The sequence below is a fragment of the Sarcophilus harrisii genome, chromosome 3 (genome assembly GCF_902635505.1).
Source record: "Sarcophilus harrisii chromosome 3, mSarHar1.11, whole genome shotgun sequence".
NCBI lineage: Eukaryota > Metazoa > Chordata > Mammalia > Dasyuromorphia > Dasyuridae > Sarcophilus > Sarcophilus harrisii.
Window position 1 is genome coordinate 251,315,129 of NC_045428.1, and position 22,730 is coordinate 251,337,858.

The 22,730-nt window shown below is 32.4% G+C and overlaps 1 protein-coding gene across 4 annotated transcripts in view; it reads right to left on the minus strand.

The window, feature by feature from the left end:
- The window catches only part of USP9X (ubiquitin specific peptidase 9 X-linked), a 247,134-nt gene that overhangs the window by 140,443 nt on the left and 83,961 nt on the right, over positions 1-22,730 (minus strand). For all 4 annotated transcript variants that reach the window (XM_031959411.1, XM_031959409.1, XM_031959412.1 and 1 more), the window contains exons 3-5: positions 11,283-11,428; positions 9,522-9,601; positions 6,557-6,669 (exon numbers count right to left, since the gene is read on the minus strand). In XM_031959411.1, coding sequence (XP_031815271.1) covers positions 6,557-6,669; positions 9,522-9,601; positions 11,283-11,428 — 339 coding nt within the window. The remainder of the gene's footprint in view (positions 1-6,556; positions 6,670-9,521; positions 9,602-11,282; positions 11,429-22,730) is intronic.

Here is a 22,730-nt window from a genome sequence, read left to right on the forward strand (position 1 = left end):
ACACAACGGTTTCATAAGGATGAATGTTGAAAACTATCTTTGAATGTATTTTAAAAATAAAAAGCTATTTTAAAAAAAGATAATTTATCAAATTTATTGTTTGATTGTTTCATTTTGCTGTTTACCGACTAACTTTTCTATTTTATTTGTCACCTGTACAAAATACACTGGATGATGATTAATGCTTTATAGAATAGTATGAAATCTACTAATCTAAGTCTCCTTCATTCCTACTTTATTCTTAAATCTTTTAAGTTAATTTAGGAACTTGTCTCCCCCCACTATTACATAGGCATAGCATTGTTAAATGGAATGAAAATTTTCAAATAATGAAGTTTTTAAATTTTATTTTTATAAAGTGTATTGTTGTTGTTGTTGTTTTGTGTGTGTGTGTTATTCATCACTGCCCAAGTATCTATATTCATTTTACAGTTATTTTGAAGAGATATTTTCTGCTTTGCTAAAAAGTCTGATGATGATATATGAGGTTTCATAACCTGATACTTAATTTAAATTACTAGTTTCTTTAAAATTGAATTTTTAATAGTTTCCTACATAAATTATCATATAGATATATCATAGATTTTAGAAGTGAAAGTGACTTTACATTTTATCTAGTTCAATCCCTTTGTTTTAAAAACAAGGAACCTGAAGCCAATCCCAAAGATTATGCAAGATCTACAGAAAAGCGTGTGGCTACCAGGATCTCAGCCCAATCGTGTCTTCAGATACAATGTCCAGGATTCCACTTACTACACCATGGAACTTACTTCCCAGGAAGATTCAGGCATGTTGTGCATGTGTTCAGGCACATATGATACCCACACATAAACAAATATGTATAAATTCTCGATCACACAACCATCTGTTTAAAAAATTTATAGGGTAAGAAAAAAAGCTTAGATTGCATTATTTATAGTCTACTGATAAGTATGGAAACTTTACAAAGGCAGTAATCAGATAATTCTCTTTGTTCCTATAGCCTTATACTTTGTTTTCTGTTATTTTTTCTGAACATTCTTGTTGCCCTGTTGCCTCTGTTGGTCAGTTGTATATAGGTAGCTAACGTGCATATTTTTTTTTTCACTACATCTTCAAGCTAACTGGTTTCCTAAGTTTCCCCATATTTTTAAAAAATTTTCCTATTTGTCATTTTTATGGCACAAAATAATTCCCATAAGATATAATACCATAATTTATTTAATCATTCATCAATCACTTGATATATGTGTTGTTTCTAGTTTTTTGTTTTGATGAAAAATGCTACTAGGAATATTTTGACATAAGCAGATTTTTCCTAGCCATAAGTGTCCTAGGAGAGATAGTCTATTAGATCATTGATTTAATGTGCATGACTAGCTTTGTAATTTTCAAATTACAAATTACAAAAAAGAATATTTGAATTCAATTTGCACCATTCAAAAAGGTAACTACTTTGTTGAGGGCACATCCTCAACAAAATTGAATTTTATCATTTAAATTTAATTTTGAAATTTATAACAATTATTAATGGTTGTAAAATGGAACTTCAGAGTTTTTAGTATTTCTATGTGGTTATTAATAATCTATAATTCTTCATTCAAGAATTGCCTGTTGACTTCATTTGACTGTCTACTAAAGAATACATCTTGCTTTTACATATTTGAAGCAACTTTTTATAAACTAGACGAAAACTTACTCAAATATCCAAATCAAAGTGGACTTTTTGGTCTCTTTCCTGTTTTCCACGAACACAACACTTTTCCTTATGTAAGAGCTAATTAAATCTGACTATTTTCTTCTATTTACTCAATAGAAAAAAATGCTTTCACCTCTCTACAACAGTGATAGATACAACTTGTTTTTAATTATTAATTAAAATCTGAGTTTATCAGGTATACTGTGGATTATAAAGTCTCCTTCCTCCTTTTAGATTACTCAATTTCCCCACAAATTTTTATAAAATAGTGAATTCCTTCCAGGCTGTTTTGAGGTCTTAGATTTATGAAACCATCTTAGTCTAAATGTTTTATCATTCTGGATCAGATGCTGTTCCAAAGAAATTTTTGGTGCAAATGCAAAGGATTTTTTTTTTTTACCTTGTTAGCCTTATTTTCACATTCAATTTATCTTTATCATGTTATAGTTATTTCTAGAACTATAAAAATAAGTAACTTATTTTTAAGTATTAAAATAATGAAAGCTTTCACTTGCTATGAGTTCTGTACTTTGATATCAAAGTTTTTTCTGCATTTACTGGTAAGAAAATATGAATTTTGTTGTTGTTTGTTTATTACTATAGTCAATTACATTTTCCCTAATGCTGATCTATTGCTAAATTTGTGGTATAAATACAACTGGTCCTCTTTTCTGTCATGTGCAGAGAATAAAAAATCACATTCAGCCACAGCACAGATACCATAAAGTTCACGCTTCCTCATGACATTTTGTGGCTGGGAGTGTTTTGTCTTGCTCTGGTTTTTGTCCTCAATTCCAGATGCTAGAAGTAAGCCCTAATGGACTTGGGAATGAGAATGAAGGAGCCAGGATTCCAGGCAGAATATAGCAGCCAACTAGCCTGGCAGAAAAGTCAAGGTGGCTGGAACAAGCCTCTAGACAGATTTTTGAACCTGGAACTGGAATTGTGCTCTATAGAAAGTAAACTAAGCTTTATGTATATTTGCTTCCTATCTCAGAGCAAATATATTTTTTTAAAGCTAATCTATCAGTAGTTAAATGGGAAGCTCTTTCCCTACAATTCAAAGGAAATTTTGTGAACTTTTCATTTGTTGATTGTTGACTGTTCATATGTTGATACTTTCTGTATTATTGGATTCTGTCTATTAAGTACTGATTTACTGATATATTCTCTATAACTGAGTCCTGCATATAGAGACATTAAGTTTAATGCGATAAATTCAGCATTTCTAAACTGTCCAACAGAAATGCTCATGAGCATTTTAAACCAACATAGGCTCCCTTGCCTTTTGTGAAAACAAAATGTCTTATAAATTCTTAGGCTGAGTTACTTACTTATTTAAAAATCCTCAAATAGCTGCAAATCTTTTCTACTTTTCAAATGGATCCATTCTTGTCCGGATTGGTGAGTTTCTAAATCCATTTGGTTTACTTTAGCACTAGCATGGATACACAGAGGGAATTTGGGTTTTCTTTGGAATAAGGACACAGGAATTTACCTAATCTTTATGGGAGAATTGCCTATGATACAGAGCAATTCCCCTAAATAACTTTTGTGTGACCTTTGTAGAAAAGGACACTTATGCCCAAACCCAATTTGGAGGGTCTCATTCATTGAAGGAATGAAAGAAGCATTTCCACTTGAGACAATTTTCTCGAGAAAGGAATGAGCTCTTAGTCAAATCCGGGCTCCAAATCCCTATGAGGAAAAGTTTGTGTCATTTGGAAAGTTTAATGTGAATTAGGTTTCCTTGTGAGATGGGAAATCACTCTTTTTTATCTTGTTTTGTTTTTTTTCTTCTAGGTTAAATGAGTCCTGTAAGGCTAAGCAAACAGAAATATTTTGACAAATTTTGTGAAATGTTCCTTGTTTTATGACTTTGAATAACTGAGTATTTGGGGATAACTATGATTTTTTTTTTTTTTTGGGGGGTACATGTGAAAATATGTACAGGATCATTCACCAATGGCTATTTTGATACTTGACTGTATGACTTAGAGAAGCAAGTGAATGGAAATTATTTATTCCTCCCCAGAGATCACAAAACAAAACTACCTATATTGAATTTGGAACGAAAAAGATTGTGCTTACATTATAAAAAAAAAAAAAAAAAAAAAAAAAAGCTCCCATGCTATAGATTCCAATTCTGAAACAGAGAAAAGTAGAAAAGTATATAATGGTGCCTTTAGAGGATGCTCAGATAGCTAACAAGGAGATACTTGACTTTTCTATGTTCCTTACCTTATGTTCCCATATCAGGTGGCCAACCCAGGAGTTGAAGCCATGGTGAGCCAACATCCAGGGTAGCAGGTAGTCAGCCTGATAGGAAGCCCTAAAAAGGTTAGAGTGTCTGGGACTGAAACCTGAGGATTTTGGATTTAGAGCTGGGACTATGTTTATAGGAAAGAACCAAATTAAGCCATTTATCCATTTATGGATTTGTTTTATAGTTTGGAAGTAAATATTACTTGTGAAAGCTAATCTTTCAGTGTTTAAATGAAACTGGGATATAGGAAAAGCCCTTCTAAATGAAATACAGTTAGTAGGGAGAAAGGATGAGTCATCCTTAGTCCCCTTAAGAGTACCAGTGAACCCTGGGGGAGGGGTGAAATGTAATATATGTGGCCTTTAGGCAATTAGAACTAAGGTGGCTGGTTTTAAATCTGGAGTCTTAACTGGGATAAAAATGAGTCCTCTGGGGATTTTTTTTTTTTTTGGTTGTAATGGTTTTGTTGTTGTTCTGTTTGTTTTTGCAAATCCCTAAAGATTCTCTGCTTAGAATTTATTTTGAATTACCCTAGTCTAGGACATTCTGAGAGAACCTGAAAAAAGGTTTTAGGCAGTAAAATATACTCACTTTTTTCAATAAGTGCTTCCTCCCATAAGCTAATTCTATTTGTATAATTTTCAAATATCACTTGTTGATTCTATGATACTTTCTTATTATTGAATGAATATACTTCTATGTATGTATGTTTCTATAGGTTTACTGATGTTATTAAGTTCTATGTAAGTAATGATTGTAAATTTAATGTGAGAAATCTCTAACACTAGATTGCTTTTGTCTACTAGACACATTCCTACTGTTCGCTGGCATTCAAACTGACTTAGATACTTGCCTATAATTTGGTTAAATTGTTTATTTATATGCTTTATACCTGTGAAGTAGATCTTTTTTTGTAAAAGCCTACATGAGTGAAGGAATGAATAAACAAATCTGACCTGGTCATAGTAAGCTTTAGAATATACTGCTATAGCTTCTTTGTTAAGATTTTATTCCACTGGAGGGAAGGAGAAGGTATTATGAGTAGTATAAAATAAGACTGGAGAAAAATCATGGTTACATAGTGTGGAGATAACTGAATGCCAGTCAAAGACCTCTAATTTTTACTCAGTATAAAGTAAGGATTCATTAATTTCTCATTGCATAATAATAGAAGATCCATGAAAATCATAAGGCAGTATATTCCAGGAATAAAACAAAGACAAATTTGAAAGAAAAGATAAAAAGATCTATCTAATAATCATTTAACAAATCCTAAATAGAAAATAAGCTTATATTAGGATGGTAAATGTAGAAGATAAGTTAAGATAGATGATATGGTAAGAAATAAATTAACAGGAAATGATAATTAATTAGATATACAAATTTCTAAAATAGTAGAGTAAGTACCTATTTTGCACCATTATTAACAAAAGCAAAGCAAAATAAAAACAGGCAGAGTCTTATGTCATTAAATAACATGCAAATAGTTGGCAATTATACGGCACTTTAAGGCAATATTTCTCAATATGTGAATCTCAACCCCATTTAAGAATCGTGTAAAAATTTTTCTGGCGAAAAGATATTGCAAATGGAAAAGGTTTAAGAAGCCCCATTTTAAGGCAGATAAACAAGAGATGAAACTGTACAAGTGAAAGATACGGGCAATGGACAAGATGTAAAAAGAAAATAATGCTGAACAATGAATAATGTAGGAACATCAATCTTTGAGGATCAAAAATTCCTAGCAAAGAGAAAAGGTATGTCATCTCTGAAACTAAAGGAAAAGAGAATACCCCACAAGGAAGGATGTTCAACAACATAAAATGATACATGAGAGGTCAAAGAGGTAATTCAGTGATTAGAAGTTCACCAATGACCTTTGAGGAAGTAGTTTCACTAGCATTAAAATTGAAAGCCAGATTATAAAAAAGGCTGAGGACAAAGTAGCTGTGAAACTCAGAAAAATTAAAAACAAAACCAGACAACTTTTTAATGCAAGGAAGACAGAATACAAGAGAAGCCCTTTCAATCACCACTTTTCCTTCCCCCTTTTAGGATTACACATTTACAAGAAACATCAAGGAAGCAAAGGAAAGAGATTTAAAGTACATGGGAGATAAGATCCTCTTTTAAGAAAAGGAGGATAACATAGAATTAAAGGGCAGAGTAGAATGACTATTTGGAATTGCTATTAACTGTGAAGGATAGAAATATAGTTGAAGGTTTTAAGTGACAGAAGAGGTCTGAAAAAGTCTTAGGGAATAAAACAGATATTCAATAAGAGTAGAGGAGCTGGACTAGTAAGTAACAGAACAGGCAAGTCAAGTCAGTTATTTCATTACTTTTTCTGGGAGTCATAATAAAGAAATTTGACAGCCCTCTAAACCCAGGGTGAAAGATTAGCAGTAACAGAATAGTAGGTGAAGGAATAAAGGATTCTAGATTGATTAGTGAATTCCTAAAGTAGCAGAGAATGGAGAACAAAGCTAAGGGACAAATCTCAATGCTAAATCCTCTATACATTGTTAATTTTGTAGATTTTCTCAAAATTATGCAATAAAATGATTGCCATGAGCTTATATGGTTTTTCACAGATAATACACAAAACTTACATGAATTTCAAACTTCCAGCCACTCACTGCCTCATCCGTAAGGATTTTAGTGAAAGATATTGTTAGCCCATCTCGGAAAAAACGTTGACATGCTTCACTTTTAACATCAAGACCTATATGAGAAACAAGAAATACAATTTTGTTCATTCAGCTGGTTAGTAAATAAAGTAGTTGATAAATCAATAATTCAATTAACAAACAAAAAAACCCCCCACTAAATTATAAAATCCTTTCCAAACATTAAAATTAAAAGGCAAAATGATCGGTGTTTTTAAAGTATGGAGAGATAAAAATTTAGCATTATTTTAATGGCTTTTTAATATAAATTCATAGTCATGATGTCTCCATTTATAAATAACAAATATATGACCTATGGAACGTATGAATAACTCTGCTTCCTTTCTTGTTGTATATTTTACCATCTCTCCTCCTATTACATTCAGATATTAGAATTTACCACTAGTCAAATTAGAGCCCTTTCCCCTTGACCAGGGTTAGCTAAGGATCAAGAGTGTTACCAATAGGCTGGCTGTGGCAGGACAAGTTGTTATGAGTCTTTTCATTCCGCACTGCTGCCCAGCAGGAGCCACCTTCCCCCTTCCCCCTCTACCTCCATCCTAGTTTCGTTTCTCCTAGCATCTTTCTTGAATTTGAACTTGAATTCAGAGTCTCATATCCTAAAACAAAGCTTCATTTCCTTTCAAATACACATGCTGGTTTTTTATTTGTTATTTTAAGAATTATATTATTTATTTTATACATGAGGCTATCTTCCCTTTTTTATTTACTAACAGTTAAAAGAAGGAAAAGGAAAAAGGGCAAGGTAAAAGAGAGAATCATTAGACAACCATAAGAAGGATTTGTTATCTAATTTCTACAGTAAACCTAAATCAAAATCAACTGACAAATGCAGTTGCTGCAGGGATTTTAGAGGCTCATTTTATAGATGAGGAACTTGAGCAGGCTGAGTGACTTGTGCAAGGTCACATAGTTAGCAATTATCAGGGGACAGATCTGAGCTGAAGTGGCTCCTCTGACCCCAAGGCAAGGGCTCTTTACATTCACCACAATATCCCAAAGAAAGGAGTTCAAGCAGGTTTATTCTTGGGGAAGTATGGAAAACTTAATTTTATTCATTCATTCAATAAGCATTTTAAAAATAGTTACTACATTCCAGGCAATGGGATAAAAATAATGACAGAAGCTGAGATGGTCTGTACATATAAGGAACAGATTAGAGAGTGTAAAGCTGAAATAGCTACAAGATTCGTTCAGACAAGTAACCAAAACTCCCATGAACTCTGAAGGATGAGACGTCCTTCATTATCCACCTTAGTAGTTATCTCAAGCCAGGAGAATCATTACCTCCATCAGCTTAGATTTGAGAATCTATCTATTACTTCTATAGTAGAAAGGAAAGTTGAGTTCCTGAATTCTACTACAGTACAAGTGAGGGATGAAGAACATAAAATGATAATTTATCTACTGCTGTTATAAACTGCATAATACCTGTAGTAGGTACAAATGGTTTGAATGGAATTTTGGAACTTTTAGTAAAGATACTCAATACCACGCATAGCATTATTTCTTATAGTACAATACATGATGTCCAATCTGTTAGGGCCATATCAATATTCCATTTATTCACATCATGAAGTAGTAAAGAAAATTAGAAAGGAACTACAACTCTATTCTAAGTTGGAGATTTCCTGACAGAGTAAATCAAGTTTTAAAATCACTTTGACAGCTTGCTCCAGTCGAAATCATCTACTGCAAAGTTTCATATCAATATTTTCCTTTAAATCACATATATGTAATTTTTCACAAAATGGTTTATTTGCTATTGCCCAGTAAAAATATAAACAAAATGGAATCACACAAGGTTACACTATATTTCTCTTAAACTGATTTCTTTGCTCTTTTTTTTATTTGCTTAGTTGCTCCATGTATTCCTCCTGTTTAAAAATGGCAAGGAAAACAGTATACCTTTCCAAAGTAAAAAATCCCTCAATGAACCAGAAGCCAAAAGCTGAAAAAAAAACAATGAGGCCACCTACTCACAATCTTATATTTGGACATACTATTTGTGCACACTTAATTCTATGCATGTGAAGCATTGCTAACTAATATCTACTGTTTTGGCATAATTTTTTAAAAAAATATATAAAACATTTTTTTCAATGTAGAAATTCTACCTCAAACAGGATCCTCTGAGGTGAGCTTAAAAATTACTGAGCTGACCTGTCAAACAAAAGATTAAAAAAAAAAAAAAAAAGGCAATACTGCTTTCTGAATCTGCTTCCTTAGTTTTAAGAAGGGCCTCTCCTTTTCTCCCAAATTCCACTAAAAGAACTTTTTTTTAAATTACTAAGTTTTTGCTGTAGTATAACATGAAACAAAACCAAGAAAAGGGAATGTGTGTGTGCATGTATTTGTTTTTATAGATCATTTATGTGTTTATATAGATACAAATAAATTAACCATTTATATCAATGAAATTATGTTAATTTTCATAATACCTCACAAATTACTATAATTCAGGTACCCAATTAAATAAGAAAAAAAGAATTAAAAGGTGAACTTATCTGAATTAATTAGTATCTCTGGTAGTCATAATATAATTCTATAATTCATTTTTTTCCATGTATGAAAAGTTTCCAAATTAACACAGCACAACAATCATATTACAGAAATAGCTGTCAATCAATTTAGGGAAAGAGTATAGAGGAGAAAATGAGATCTGAAGTCATATTAAAAATAAAAATAAAACAAAAGTACAGAACCTCTGTATTCCTAATTTTTAAGGTATCTGCTAGTTAATTTATTACTTAGGAATTGAAGAAGGCACAGCTTCATATTCCCTTAGAAAAAGTAAAATACATAAAAACAGAAATTAACGTCTTCAAGGTCACAGACATTTTAATGGTACACACTTTACTAAGCAGTGATAATATTGAAAACTTACCTTTTTTACTAAGATCAATAGCAGCTTCTAAAAGAACTTCTAATTCCCCTTTTGGTAAAACTGGAACCACCCATCGGGGCCTGAGGGTTGCAATAAAAGTTTTTCACTGGTTAGTAGTAAAGAGGTCCTATAAAGAACTGACCAATTATAATATTTTCATCATCATCATATTAGAATGTAGCTAGAAAATTTACTAGTCAATTAAATAAATCACAATATATGGGGGCCAGGGAAACCTATTGTAAAATCACTCAGTTCTTTAAGTATAGAACAAAATATACTTGATAATGAAAGACAAGTGAATATTAAATTCTATTATAACAAGCTTAACATGATATCCAAATGGCTTTGTAATGATGTCAATTAAATAGAGACTTTCTGCTATGAAATACAAAGAAAACTTAGTTACATGTTCAGATGCACCAACATTCCTATCACTGAAAAAGATGTGTTAAAAATATCATTACCAGAAGTAAAAATGATGTATAGATAACTAAGATTCATTTAAAATATAAATTCCTCTGCTAATGTTCAATAGCTACTATCAATTCTCAGGTAGGCAAAATGTCATCCCCGCCCTTCAATGATGGCACATTCTTACTTCTAAAGGTACAATCTAATTAGTAATTTGGATGATATAACCCAGGTGGCATCTATCACACTGCAAGGAGAGACACACAGCTTGAGTAGGTACTCATTCCCCTAGTGCCCCATTCCAGATAGACAATATGGGATATAATGGATAGATTACTAGATTTGAAATCAGGAGAAATGCACCTATGTCACAAATCTAACAACTGGTGTAATTATTTAACAACTAAGTAAATGAAAAACAAACAAAGTGGACTAAAGTACACCAAAAGAGGTGTTATAAATGAAGAGGCTCGGGGGTACCAGAACAGGGAGAACAGTAGTTCCTGAAAAAGAAAAGAATATATTAAGATTAACAACTCCCAGATAAGCATACTCTGCTAAATGCTCCCAGGCAGGTCAAGAGATCTAATCTAGATCAGCCCAAAAGGACTAGATATTAAGACTAAAGAAATTCATAATAGACCCCACTCAATTAACAAGATCCAGACTATGGATGGATAACTTTTAGATAGGTTCAATATTTATGCCCAATCTTTCAAGGAAATCTGAGATTCTCATTTATTATTCTAAGTGAAAGAAAATATCAACAGCCTTCCATTGAACAAAGAAGTTAAATACTTTTCATTTGTTAAACTGTGGATACTTAAAGATTTTAAAATAAAGAGTTGAAATATTTAAATTGAAAAAAATGAAATTAAACCTTTAACTAGTTAAGTACTAGGTCAGGAACACACTGACTTGGTTCAATAGCAAGGGCAACATTCATTCATATGTTTTTCTCCTTTTCTTGCTTTAAAAAAGAAAAAGCAGCAAGCAAGCAAATTTTAAAAAACGTTCAGATGACTATATTAAAAATTCACAAATATTACTACAATGACCAAATTGACAAACATGTAATGAGTTAAAAGAAAAATAGTAGAAAGACTTCTTTAGGTGTTCATAATTACAGCAAAAAACAATGCTCTTTCTTCTAATTGTTTTCTTCTACGTTCTTTTAAACTATTACACACTTGTTCTCTCATTTTGGGAGAACAAGTCACAGCACCATTATATTTTCCCACTAATCAATTAAGACCCATTAGATGCCTCAAAGTTTAAATGACAAAAGATAATATGAAGCAATGCCAATTTTCCAAATTCTCGCCATAGGTAAAAACAGAAACTAACCTGTTGATCATGTCATCCAACTTTGCCAGGTCAGTATGGGGAAATGCAGGTTCCTCATCTTCAAGCTGGGGTGGGGCATCACCTTGACCCTGTTCATCAGGGGGTGTTGCTGGGGAGTTCTCATTAGAAGAATCAGGCGATGAAGTCTTAATTTAAAATGAAATTTTCCAGATTCAGTTTATAGACCATAAGCACAAAACAATCAGTAAGAAATATGTAATTTAAAAGTTTATGAATTGCTTTTAACTTATCGTTTTGCATTGTACTATTATCATGTGTGTACATACACACCCCCACACAAATTAGCCAACATAGTACCAATATGGATTAATTATGTCACCATGAATACACATACTTTAAAAGAAAAATAAATTAGTGAAGTTAAGGGTTTAATTTAATTTTCTTCTATTTAAATGTCTCAACTCTCTAATTTGAAATCTTTAAGTATCCACAATTTAAGAAATGAAATACAAATAAAAATTTCACTCTAATTTAATAAGGGCTATTTGATTCAGTTTAGTAAAAAGTGAGGCAGGGGGAAACCTTTTATCAGTTTTGTCAAATTGAGTTGCCATTCAATTATAATAACTAAAAGGACCCCAAGAAAGCTGTATGGAAATAATCTAATAAAAACAACTAGATGTCACAGTAGAAAATCTAAACTCAAGAAAACCCAAGTTCAGATATTTAACTATCTTTGTGACTCAACATCATTTATAGTTAAATGGGGACAACAGTGCCAATAACTTCAAAGAAATATTGTAACATTAAATAAGGTAAACACATTTAAAGCACTTCACAAACTTTTAAGCACTATATAAATACTAGGTGGTAGTAGTAGTAAGTAGTAATAGCAAAGCACTATTTACTTTATTACATTCTACAAAAATGTCCCTTAAAAATGAAATTTACTGAAAGAAGCTAGAGGAAAGGTAAAAATTTTACAACTCAAATTTTTAAAAGTGGGAGGGAATGTTAAAAATAATTTTTTTTTAAAAGTATTTAAGATCTTAAGAAAACCAGTCCTTATCCCACTACAACACCTATGTGAAGAAGGGATTTGTGCCTTCACTTGATCAAATCAGGAAGGAACTTCCTCATGTAGTGGCAAGCATATAACCAGATTTCCTGAGGATCACACACATTCCTGATTTGTATTAATCTGATTAGCCTTAGAGGTGAATATTTTGAAGTCAAACTCCCTTCACTGGAGAGTCCAGTAGAAACAGGAGCTTCAGGAAGGCCTCTCTTTTCCCTGTCTAGTTCTTAGGTAGAAGTGAATCCCCCATTCTGTCCCTGCAGGGCAACCACTTTGACTTTCAAACTTATTCCTGTCTAGCTGTCATCTTCGACTTTGTATTCTCTCTTACCTACCCCACCCATAGTAAATCTGTTGCCAAGATCAACTGATTTACTTGTCTAATATCTCTTGAATATAGCCTCTTCTCTTATCTAATACTGACAAGATGTTAACATAGGACTTCACATCCTAACATCTAAACTACTTCAATAGCCTAGTGATTGGTATATATCAGTCACAAGTCTGTCTCTATTCTAGGGCATCCTTTTCCCTTAGTCACCAAAGTAATTTCCTGTAGCATATAGCTGAACATGTTATGGCTCCCTATCACCTCCATTATAACAATCAACTATATAATCCTGGCAGACAATTAAAACTCTTCATTACCTACACCCTTCCCCTTACCTTTTCAGTCTTCTAATACTTTTACAAGCAACCTTACCCTTCCCTTGACCCCCTCCATCTTGCTCCATGAACAAAAATTCCATTTCCCGATTGAGCATTTTCACTGGCTATTCTTCAAAAAGGAATGCTCTTCTCATGTATCACAATCTCCTAGCTTTCCGATCTTCAAGCCCCAACTAAAAACAATCTATCTATGTATGTACCTATCTATCATTTGAAATATTAAAGAAGACACAATTACTTAAAGCTACTGGAAAGATTCCTTTTTATCTAAAGTAGCCTTAGAGTTTGCTTCTACTTCTGACAAATGCTAACTGTATAATCATAGCCAAGTCACTTTACCTCAATTAGCTCAGGCAACTAATGATTTCTACACCAAAAGTTTTCCATATAGATAGCAGGTCTTAATAATTTGCTCCTCTTTGCCTACCTTCCCCTACAAATTTACTTGACACAAATTAGGCTTAAACCAACAAAGACCGAAAGATCACAGATTGTGAGCAGAAAGAGTACAATGAAGTTGCCTGTCCAATTACTACATTTTAATGTCAAGGAAACTGCAGGCCAAAGAAATTATGAAAGGCACACAAGTTAGCGAATGATGGACCATAGGATATGAAGCCAGGTTCTCTACCTCCAAAACTAATGTGGTCTTCTATTGTATCATATATCTCAACATTATGAATCAAAATAAGCTCAAAATGGATGTGTAATCAGAACAGTAATGATCACATAAAAATTTTGAAAAAAAATAAAATCAGGCACATGTGTCATAACTTCATGAAAAATCTTTATACCAAATATCTCTGCTATGGGTTTGATAAACAATATTCATAGAGAATTAACACAAACATAAGACAAAAAAATTTACTCATTGATAAGTGATCAAAAAAGTTCTGAATTCCTCAACCTCTTATCCTACTGCAGGATCAATCCTTTGCCAAACTCCAGCTCTACCCTCACATCCTCTGCTCCTATTTACTTCTTGATTAAGGTATCCTAAAGGAAAACAAAAAAAATCCTAAGTACACTATATATTTTTCTTTTCGAAACAAATTTCTATTTTTTTTTAAAGGAAAAAAGTCTTTCCATATCTTTACAAAGTGCACTACATGAAACTGACAATCTATATTATGTAGACTGTTCTTTTTTTAAGTATATGAATTCAACAGTCATTTTGAAATTTTGAAAACAGTCCTATAACCTGCAATTCCCTTCTTGCCTTTGTTCTGTACTTTTATGTATGGAGAGAGAGGTGTAAGAGATGAATTCCTAGCCCATTCTCACTTCTCACTTACCCTCCAAGTCAGAAAGAAAAATCCTAGTTAAAAAAAAAAAAAATGTCAAGTCCAAATGGCATACATTCTCACAATGACAAACTCCAAACAAGTACGATTCATTTCACATCTTGAATCCATCACAGCATGGTCAGGAAGTGGAAAACATGTTTTATTACCAATTATTTGAGTTTGAGTTATCCTTTGCATTGATTAAAGTTTTTTTAAGTCTTTCAAAGCTGTTTTTCATTACAATATTGATAGTGTATAAACTGTTGTCTGGTTTCTGCTCATTCTGCTCTACATTAATTCATACATATCTTTCTAGGTTGTTTTAAAACCATTTCTTGTGTCATTTCTTACTGAATGTTAGATTACACTCAAATGCTGTAATTTATACCCAATTAACGGGCATCTAATAGTTTCCAATTCTTCCATACAAAAAAAATTTTATAGAGATGATAGATATTCAGATAGCCAGAGAGAGAGATAAATAGATTACACAAGAATTTCCAAATGGTATGAGTTAAGAGATTTCACTGCTAAACATATAAACCAAAAATATCAAAAATAAAACTAAAAAGGGATCACATACACCAAAAATATTTACAGCAATATTTTTGTAGCAGGAAAAGATTTAGAAAAACACTAAGTAAATGCACATTCATTGGAGATTGGGTAAACAAATTTAATTGTAATAAATTTTAAATATGAAGTTACAGAAAAGCAACAAGAGAATTTTGTGAATTGATGCAAAATGAAACAAGAAAAACCAGGACAACAATAAACACAATGACTACAAAAACACAAATGGAAAAAATAGCAATTATAGACTCTGAAGTACCTTCTATGTTTAAAGCAATGATGTTATGAAAATGAACCTAATAAGTATTACAAACCTTTGACTACAAGAAGAAAGATGACAATATTTCTCTTCTTTGCAAAGTTAGGTACTATGGGTATGAGACAATGAATATATTATATTGCCAGACTTTAATGATGTGTAAGTTAAGTTACACTGCTCTTTTTTCTTCTTTATTTTAAGATGGAGAGACACGAATAAGGGTATATTGAAAATTATGTAATGCAAAAGGACTATACAAAAAATTTTTTTAAATTTTTTAAAATCATTCTCAAATTGCTAAATTATCAAAATACATGATCTACATACAAAGAATTATAAAATAATGTATATTCTTTGACGTAACAATACTGCTACTAGGCATGTATCCCAAAAGAGATATGAAAGAAAAAGGACCTATATGTACAAATACTTATAGACGCTATAATAATTACTTATAATTATTTCTCAAGGGAACGAATTGGAAACTGAGGGGATGCCTATCAATTAGGGAATGGCTGAATAAATTGTGGTGTTTGAGTTTGATGGAATACTAGCAGGATATGCTCATTGTAGGCTCTTGTAGGCTCACTTTTAGGCTTTGGAAAGTCCTCTATGAGCTCATGCAAAGTGAAATGCATTGTGTACAAAGTAGTAGCAATGTGTGGAAAGATCAGATGTAGAATGACTTTGCTATTCTCAGCAATACAATGATCCAAGACTACTATGAAGGACTTATGATGAAAAATGCTATCCGTATCCAGAGAAAGAAGTGATTGTGTACGAATATATATATTGAAGCATACTTAAAAAGAAAAAAACTTGATTTTTTTTGATAGTTTTTTTTTTGGGGGGGGGGATCTATGTTTTCTTTTGCAACTTTGACTTTTATACAAATGTTTTGCATAACTTGACATATACCTTCTCAAGGAGAGGGGGAGGAGGAAATCTAGAACTCAAAAGTTTTATAAACCAATGTAAAAAAAAATTTGTTTTATATGTAACTGGGAAAAATACAATTAAAAAATTTACTTGAGAAGTTACAAATAGGGCTTATTTCACTTATAGCTGGGCTCAAGAGAATAAAATGTTAAGTATGGAATTTAATATAAAATAATCAATAATAAGTAATTTTACTAGAATTTAGAGAAGGAGGTAAGGGAAAAGAAATGTTCACAGCTCATCTTTAACACAAATTTTTCTACAAAATATGGAAGAACCTTTTATCTACCAACTCTCACCTTGATCAAAACTTAACCTCTTTTCCATAAAATTAATTTAGAAATAATTTTTCTTTTGTTTCTTGACAGTATGAAATGTCAAAAAGGAATGTGCTCATGTTATGACATATCAATTGGATGAATAACGAACAATTTGAGTTAGTCCAATGAGTAGGGTCCAAACAACATGAAAATCAAAATAAATTTTGGGGGACTAATATTCTGTGCTTCAGTAAAAAGCACATTTTGAAAGTAACGTGTTTAATAAAGTATATATGTCCATAAATTGCAATAATGAAAAAGAAATAAATGGTTTTAGAGAACATTCTTTTTGTGTTCTACTATATTTAGAGAAAGGCTCTTATTTTTGGCATTTAAGTTCTAAATTTTTTAAAAGTAGAATGCACATTCCTAGGGGAAGTGGCTGTTTTGCCCATTATTAAATGTTACTATTTATTTATAACATTTATGGAATTCAAAGGCATGTCCATGTCACAATGAAGCACATCAAAATTCTATTAGTGAAGAAATTTTGTGATCTGTTATAAAATTCTATGTTGTATACATAGAATACATAACACAAAAAAGTCAGATTTTGTCTAAATATTCCTCCCCTCCCTTTAATATTTTCTGTTAAAGAAGTATATTTCAAAACAATAGCTAAAATGCACAAAGTTCCATAATGTTTAAAGACTAAAAACAAAAAACTAATTATTGGAGTCTGGGTTGATGAAATATAATTTATAGGCACATTATTTTGTATACAATAATAAGAAGCCTAATTGGCCCATGCTACTTTTCTTTCTAAGGTATTCAAGAGGCGAGTTAAAAATTACTAGCAAACACTTCTTAATTTTCTTACAATACTTTCATTATGTTGCTCTAATTTACGAGTCTGAAATTAGTACCTATAGTTAATTTGAGCAAAAGTGCATCAATAACCTATGTCATCAAGATAAAGAATTGGAAAAAAAAAAACTATACATTTTTATATATCCATATTCTTGTTCTCATCATTCTTTGCCAAACTTTAAGCTAGGATCACTTTCATTATCCTATCTTTGTTTGAATTCATCAGGTGCTGTATGGAGCCAGAGAAAAATGACAAAATCATATTGATTGGGTCCAGTATGTTACATAATCTAATCTATGCTCTCACTAGAGCAAGGCGGTTCTTTTATTTTATTTTATTTTATTTTTTGCTCAGGCAATTGGGGTTAAGTGACTTGTCCAGGGTCACACAGCCAGGAAGTGTTAAGTGTCTGAGACCACATTTGAACTCAGGGCCTCCTGACTTCAGAGTTGGTGCTCTATCCACTCTGCCACCTAGCTGGCCCACGGTGGTTCTTTTGTATCTCTTTAATTAATTATCCTAGGTCAGCTAGATGGCATAATGGATAAAATGCTAGTTCAGAAATCAGGAAGACTGAATTCAAATATAGCTTTAGACACTTACTAGCTGTGTGACCCTGGACAAGTCATCTAACTCTATTGGTCTCAGTTCTTAGTCGATAAAATGAGATGGAGAAGGAAATGGCAAACCACTGTAATAACTTTGCCAAGAAAAACTTAATGCAGCCATAGTTAGACACAACTAAAACAACAAAATTAATTATCCCACTTGCCAGTAGAATTCCAAACATTTTCATTTCTCTCCTCTGTGACCATACTTCTTTTTAGGTTTTTGTGTCACTCTTACAGTTCTTCCAGGCCTACCTAAATGACTACTCTTTCTCAGTCTCTTTTGCTATACCATCCCAGTCACACCAGTTAACCCTTAGGATTCATCAAGGTTTAATCCTGGGCTCTCTTTTCCCTCTATATTATGCTTAATAATGTCATAAGCTCCCATAGGCTCAATTATCATCACTATGTAAATAATTCCCAGAATGATATATGTATTCTTAACCTCTAGAGACACCCAAGCTCCAGTTTTGCTGTACCAATTGCCTTTTGGACACCTCAAACTGGTTAACCCATAGGTATCTCAAACTCAATTATGTCCAAAACAAAACTATCTTTCCCCTAAAACTTTTCTTCCCTCTTTGATTTTTCCTATTACAATTAAGAATATCTCCATCCTCCCAAGTAATAGTCTAGATAGCCTCCACTTAAACTTATCCCATATATCTAACCTGTGGTTGTATTGTTTCTACTTTTGCCACATTTATTTTAAACTCAATAAACATTAACTTAGCACCTTTATATGCTAGATACTATGTGTTAAGTGTTGGGATACTAATATATATCCCTGGGTAAGTCACTTAAAAAATTTTCCACTTCATTTTCCTTATTTGTTAAATGGAGATAATAATAATGATAGTAGTAGTTACTACCAGGGTTGTTGTGAGGATCAAATGAGAAAATTTTAAAGGATTAAGAGTTTAGCACAGTGCCTTATACATAGAAAGCACTATTTAAATGTTATCACCATCATTTTAGAGATCTAAGGGTGGGGGGAGAAGAAATCAACCATTGGACAGTTGATATGTTCTACCAGTATCTTCACATCATGAAAACTGAAAGAAAGACTCCTCAGTAAGTTTTAAGGAAAGAATATGCCCTAAATGGCATGACACAGATAGGTGGTCATCTGAATCAATGAAAGGGAATCTCTATTCTTGGACTGATTATCTACACAGATTTAAAGAACTAAAACAAGAGTCTACTGGTATTTCATACACTAACAGTCAAATCTTATTCCCATAGCTCTGAATTGAAAAATTTCCCATAAACATAAGTAGCACATTTTAGTGTGCCACTGAATAAATAGCAAGTGAGACACCAAATCATTCCTCACCAACAGGGACACCCATAGTGACAAATATGAAGATCTACCTGAAAAAGTTCTCGTGTTCGTTCTCGTTCTCTCTCTCTCTCTCTTTCTCTCTCTCTCTCTCTCTCTCTCTCTCACACACACACACACACACACACACACACACACACACACACACACCCCTCCTCCCTAAACCTCTATTTAAGGAGGATACTCAAAGTCACTCATCTCTTCAATTCTGCTATAATGAACACTTCTCCATAATGTCCCTACCAGGAGCTAGCTCTACCCTCAAGTTTTCTTTTATTTGTGGTCTGTGAGTGTAAACTACATTTTATTGTAATTATTATGTAATTTAATGTATTACTCATTAAATGTAAACAATGGCATGTTCATCAAATTTGAAAATGAAACAAAATTGGGAGGAAAAGCTAACATTTTGTCAGATGATAAAGATCCAAAAAGATGCTGACAGCACTGGGTTGAATCTCATAAGAAAAAAAATTCAATTACAATAAAAAATCTTAGACAAGGGCTTAAAAAAAAAAATCAACTTTACACTGAAGTATATAGGATGAGGAGAATGGTCAGAAGCAACTCAACAGAAAATTCTCTGGGGTTTTTAGTGAACTACAAACTCAAAGGATCAGTAGCATTAGGTGGTAGACAAAAAAAAGCTAAAGCATACTTTGCATTGAGAGCCATAGCTTCATGAAATAACAAGATGTTAGTTCCACAGTAAACTGCTCTAATGAAATTACATTTGCAGTATTAATGGTCTTTAGTTCTAGGTAACACAGTTTTAAGGATTTGAAAGGCTAGTGAAGAGTTCAGGAGAAGAACCAAGATGATGAAGGACCTTGACCTTTGCAACAACCAGTCTAGTTCTTGTAATAAATAAAGGCACCTGGAGAAGAGACACAATTATTGCTCTCTTCAAGTACCTGAATAGCTATCTTGTAAAAAAGAGGTTCAACTCCTAGTTCTCTTGGGGCAGAAACAAAAGCAATGCGTTGCCCCCCAAAAAAACAAAACGTCAGTTTAGCTTGATGTCAGGAAAACCTTCCTAAACAATTGATTTGCCTTAAGAGGTAGTAAGTTTTCCATCTTCAAAGGTTAAAAGCATACTTTTCAAATAATGTTATAGTAAAGATTGCTTTAGGGAATGAACCTGATCACTGAAATCCCTTCCAACTCTGAAATGCTATTATTCTATAAAATGCACAGCTAAGCAAAATGACCATGGTCAACCTCCCTCTCCACCCCCACCCCCCAACCCCACCCCTCAGTCTGAAAGAGAGTAGAAAAAATTATGTCTATCAAGAAAGAATAAGATGTATTATAAAAGAAAACAAAATTAAATCAAGTCACTCAATAAATATTTATTGAGCACCTAACTATGTGTCTGGTACTATGCAAAGTGCAAAGTATACAAAAAGAGGCAAAAAACAATGTCTGTGCTCAAAAAGCTCAAAATTTTATGGAGTAGATAACATGCAAACAAATATATACAACCAAGTTATACACAGAATAAATAGGAAATAACAGAGGGAAGGCATTAAGAGAGGTTGAGGAAAACTACCTAATAAAAGGTGAGATAAATAAAAATAGAGTAGGATCAAAGTACTTACCTGTGTATATGAAGGATTCAAGGCAGATGTCCTTGAAGCCACAGCCCTGAGCTAGCTCTTAGATGATGGATAGAATTCATACAAAAACAGAATGGTAAAAGCATACTAGGAAGAGGGAATAGTGAAACCAAAGGCATAGAGCCAGGAGAGGAAAGGATGGTATTAGAAATTGTGAGTGACTGATGCTGGCTGGTAGACCTCAATAAAATGGCAGAACATAAGACTGTAAACATAGGTGGAATTTAAAATTATGTGAATTTTTAATGCCATACTAAAGACTTCACACTTTATTTGATAGAAAATAACCATCAGATATAATTTAGGAAGCAAAAATAGCATACTACTTTATGATTTTCCATTTTATGAGTGCTTGTTTACAATATAGAACAATAGGTAAATTTCAAGTGGTAATTTTCACAGTGGTACAGTGGTAATTTCAAGTAAATTTCAAGAAAGATGATGGATAAAAATGGAAGACAGAGGAACTAAAGTAATAAAACTTTACTTAAAAAATAAGCCAAAAATAAGATTCTAATCTTAAAAAAAAAAGTAAAAAATGTATTTACGTGGTGAAATAATATACCTCAACAGCTTTTATATTCCCTTCAATCATTCAACCTAAGTAGGTAAAAAGATATGAAGATCAATCTGAGTGACTGGAAGCAGAAGAGACAGATTTGATATAAAACACAGGCAGGCCAACATAAGAAAGCCCAAAAGTTTAATAAACAATCAATCCCTGGTTTAAAAAAAAAAAGGGGGGGGGGGAGGGTTGTATGCTACCTGGAGATCCTAATGAGAAGGTAACAAAGATAACAGTGTGAATCTACTGTATTTTAAAAGAAACCAAATTTGATTACTTCCTATTATAAGCTAAAATAACCCTAGATTTGCTCAGTATTTTATACTCTGGAACTACATTGATCAAAGACAAGTATGCAATTAGTCCATTAAAGTGATAGAAACTCTTTGCTTGCACTAATAAACTTGATAAACAGTTCCCATAGATCTTTTCCTTAAAACAATACTTTTAAAAACTTCAACCCAGTCCTCGTCAAACTTATTATAAATTCTGAATTAATTAAATCCAAATTCTCGAGATCTTTACAGTATACTGTATACAATTCATCACTATTAGGATGAATTGTCAACAAGTTACTAGCAACAACTATACTTAGTATTTTACAGGCATCTTAGATCATCAGTGAACATGATATAATAATTATGTAATAATTGAGAAGTGCAATCAATATTTTTGCATGACTATGCAAAATATGAATGAAACCCTAGAGGAACAGTCCTAAATAAAAATGAAACTGATACATACTAGTATTACAAGGCTATTATAAAGAATTATTGGATAAATGAATAATAAACCACTAAAAAACAAGACAGAAAAGTATTAAATACAAGCAAAAACCAGATATAATTATAGAAGTGACTATAAGTATTCTGAGATGTTTTGAGATAAACACCATAAGATAATAACATGATTTTTATGATTAACTCCAGAGAAGTTAAATAAATTACTCCAAGTATAATAGAAAATTCAAACCCAAATGAATGTTCTTTTCATTAGACCACAGTGAATCTAAGACAAATCCCTAGTTATAGCTATTGTGACATAGTGGGACCTTGTATTATAGGAAAATCACTTTAGTATTGAATGGAAAATAGCCCAGAGTGAGGAAGAGACCTGAGATAGGTAGACACACCATAGTTCAGGAAGGAGATGATGAGAGCCTGCCCTAAAGTGATGACAATATCAAAAGGAAGGGAGAATATTCAAGAAAGTAAAGGTGAAAAGATACTGCTGGCCTTGTTAACAGTTTGGATATGGGAGGTGAGAGAGAGTAAATAATTCAGGATGACTTTTAGAGTTTGTGAGGGTATGAGAATTGTGTTGCCCTCTACAGCAAAAGGAAAGGTAGGGAAGGAGAGGGATTAGGAGTTAAGATTTGGACATGTTTTGTTTAAGATGCCTGCTGGACATCCATT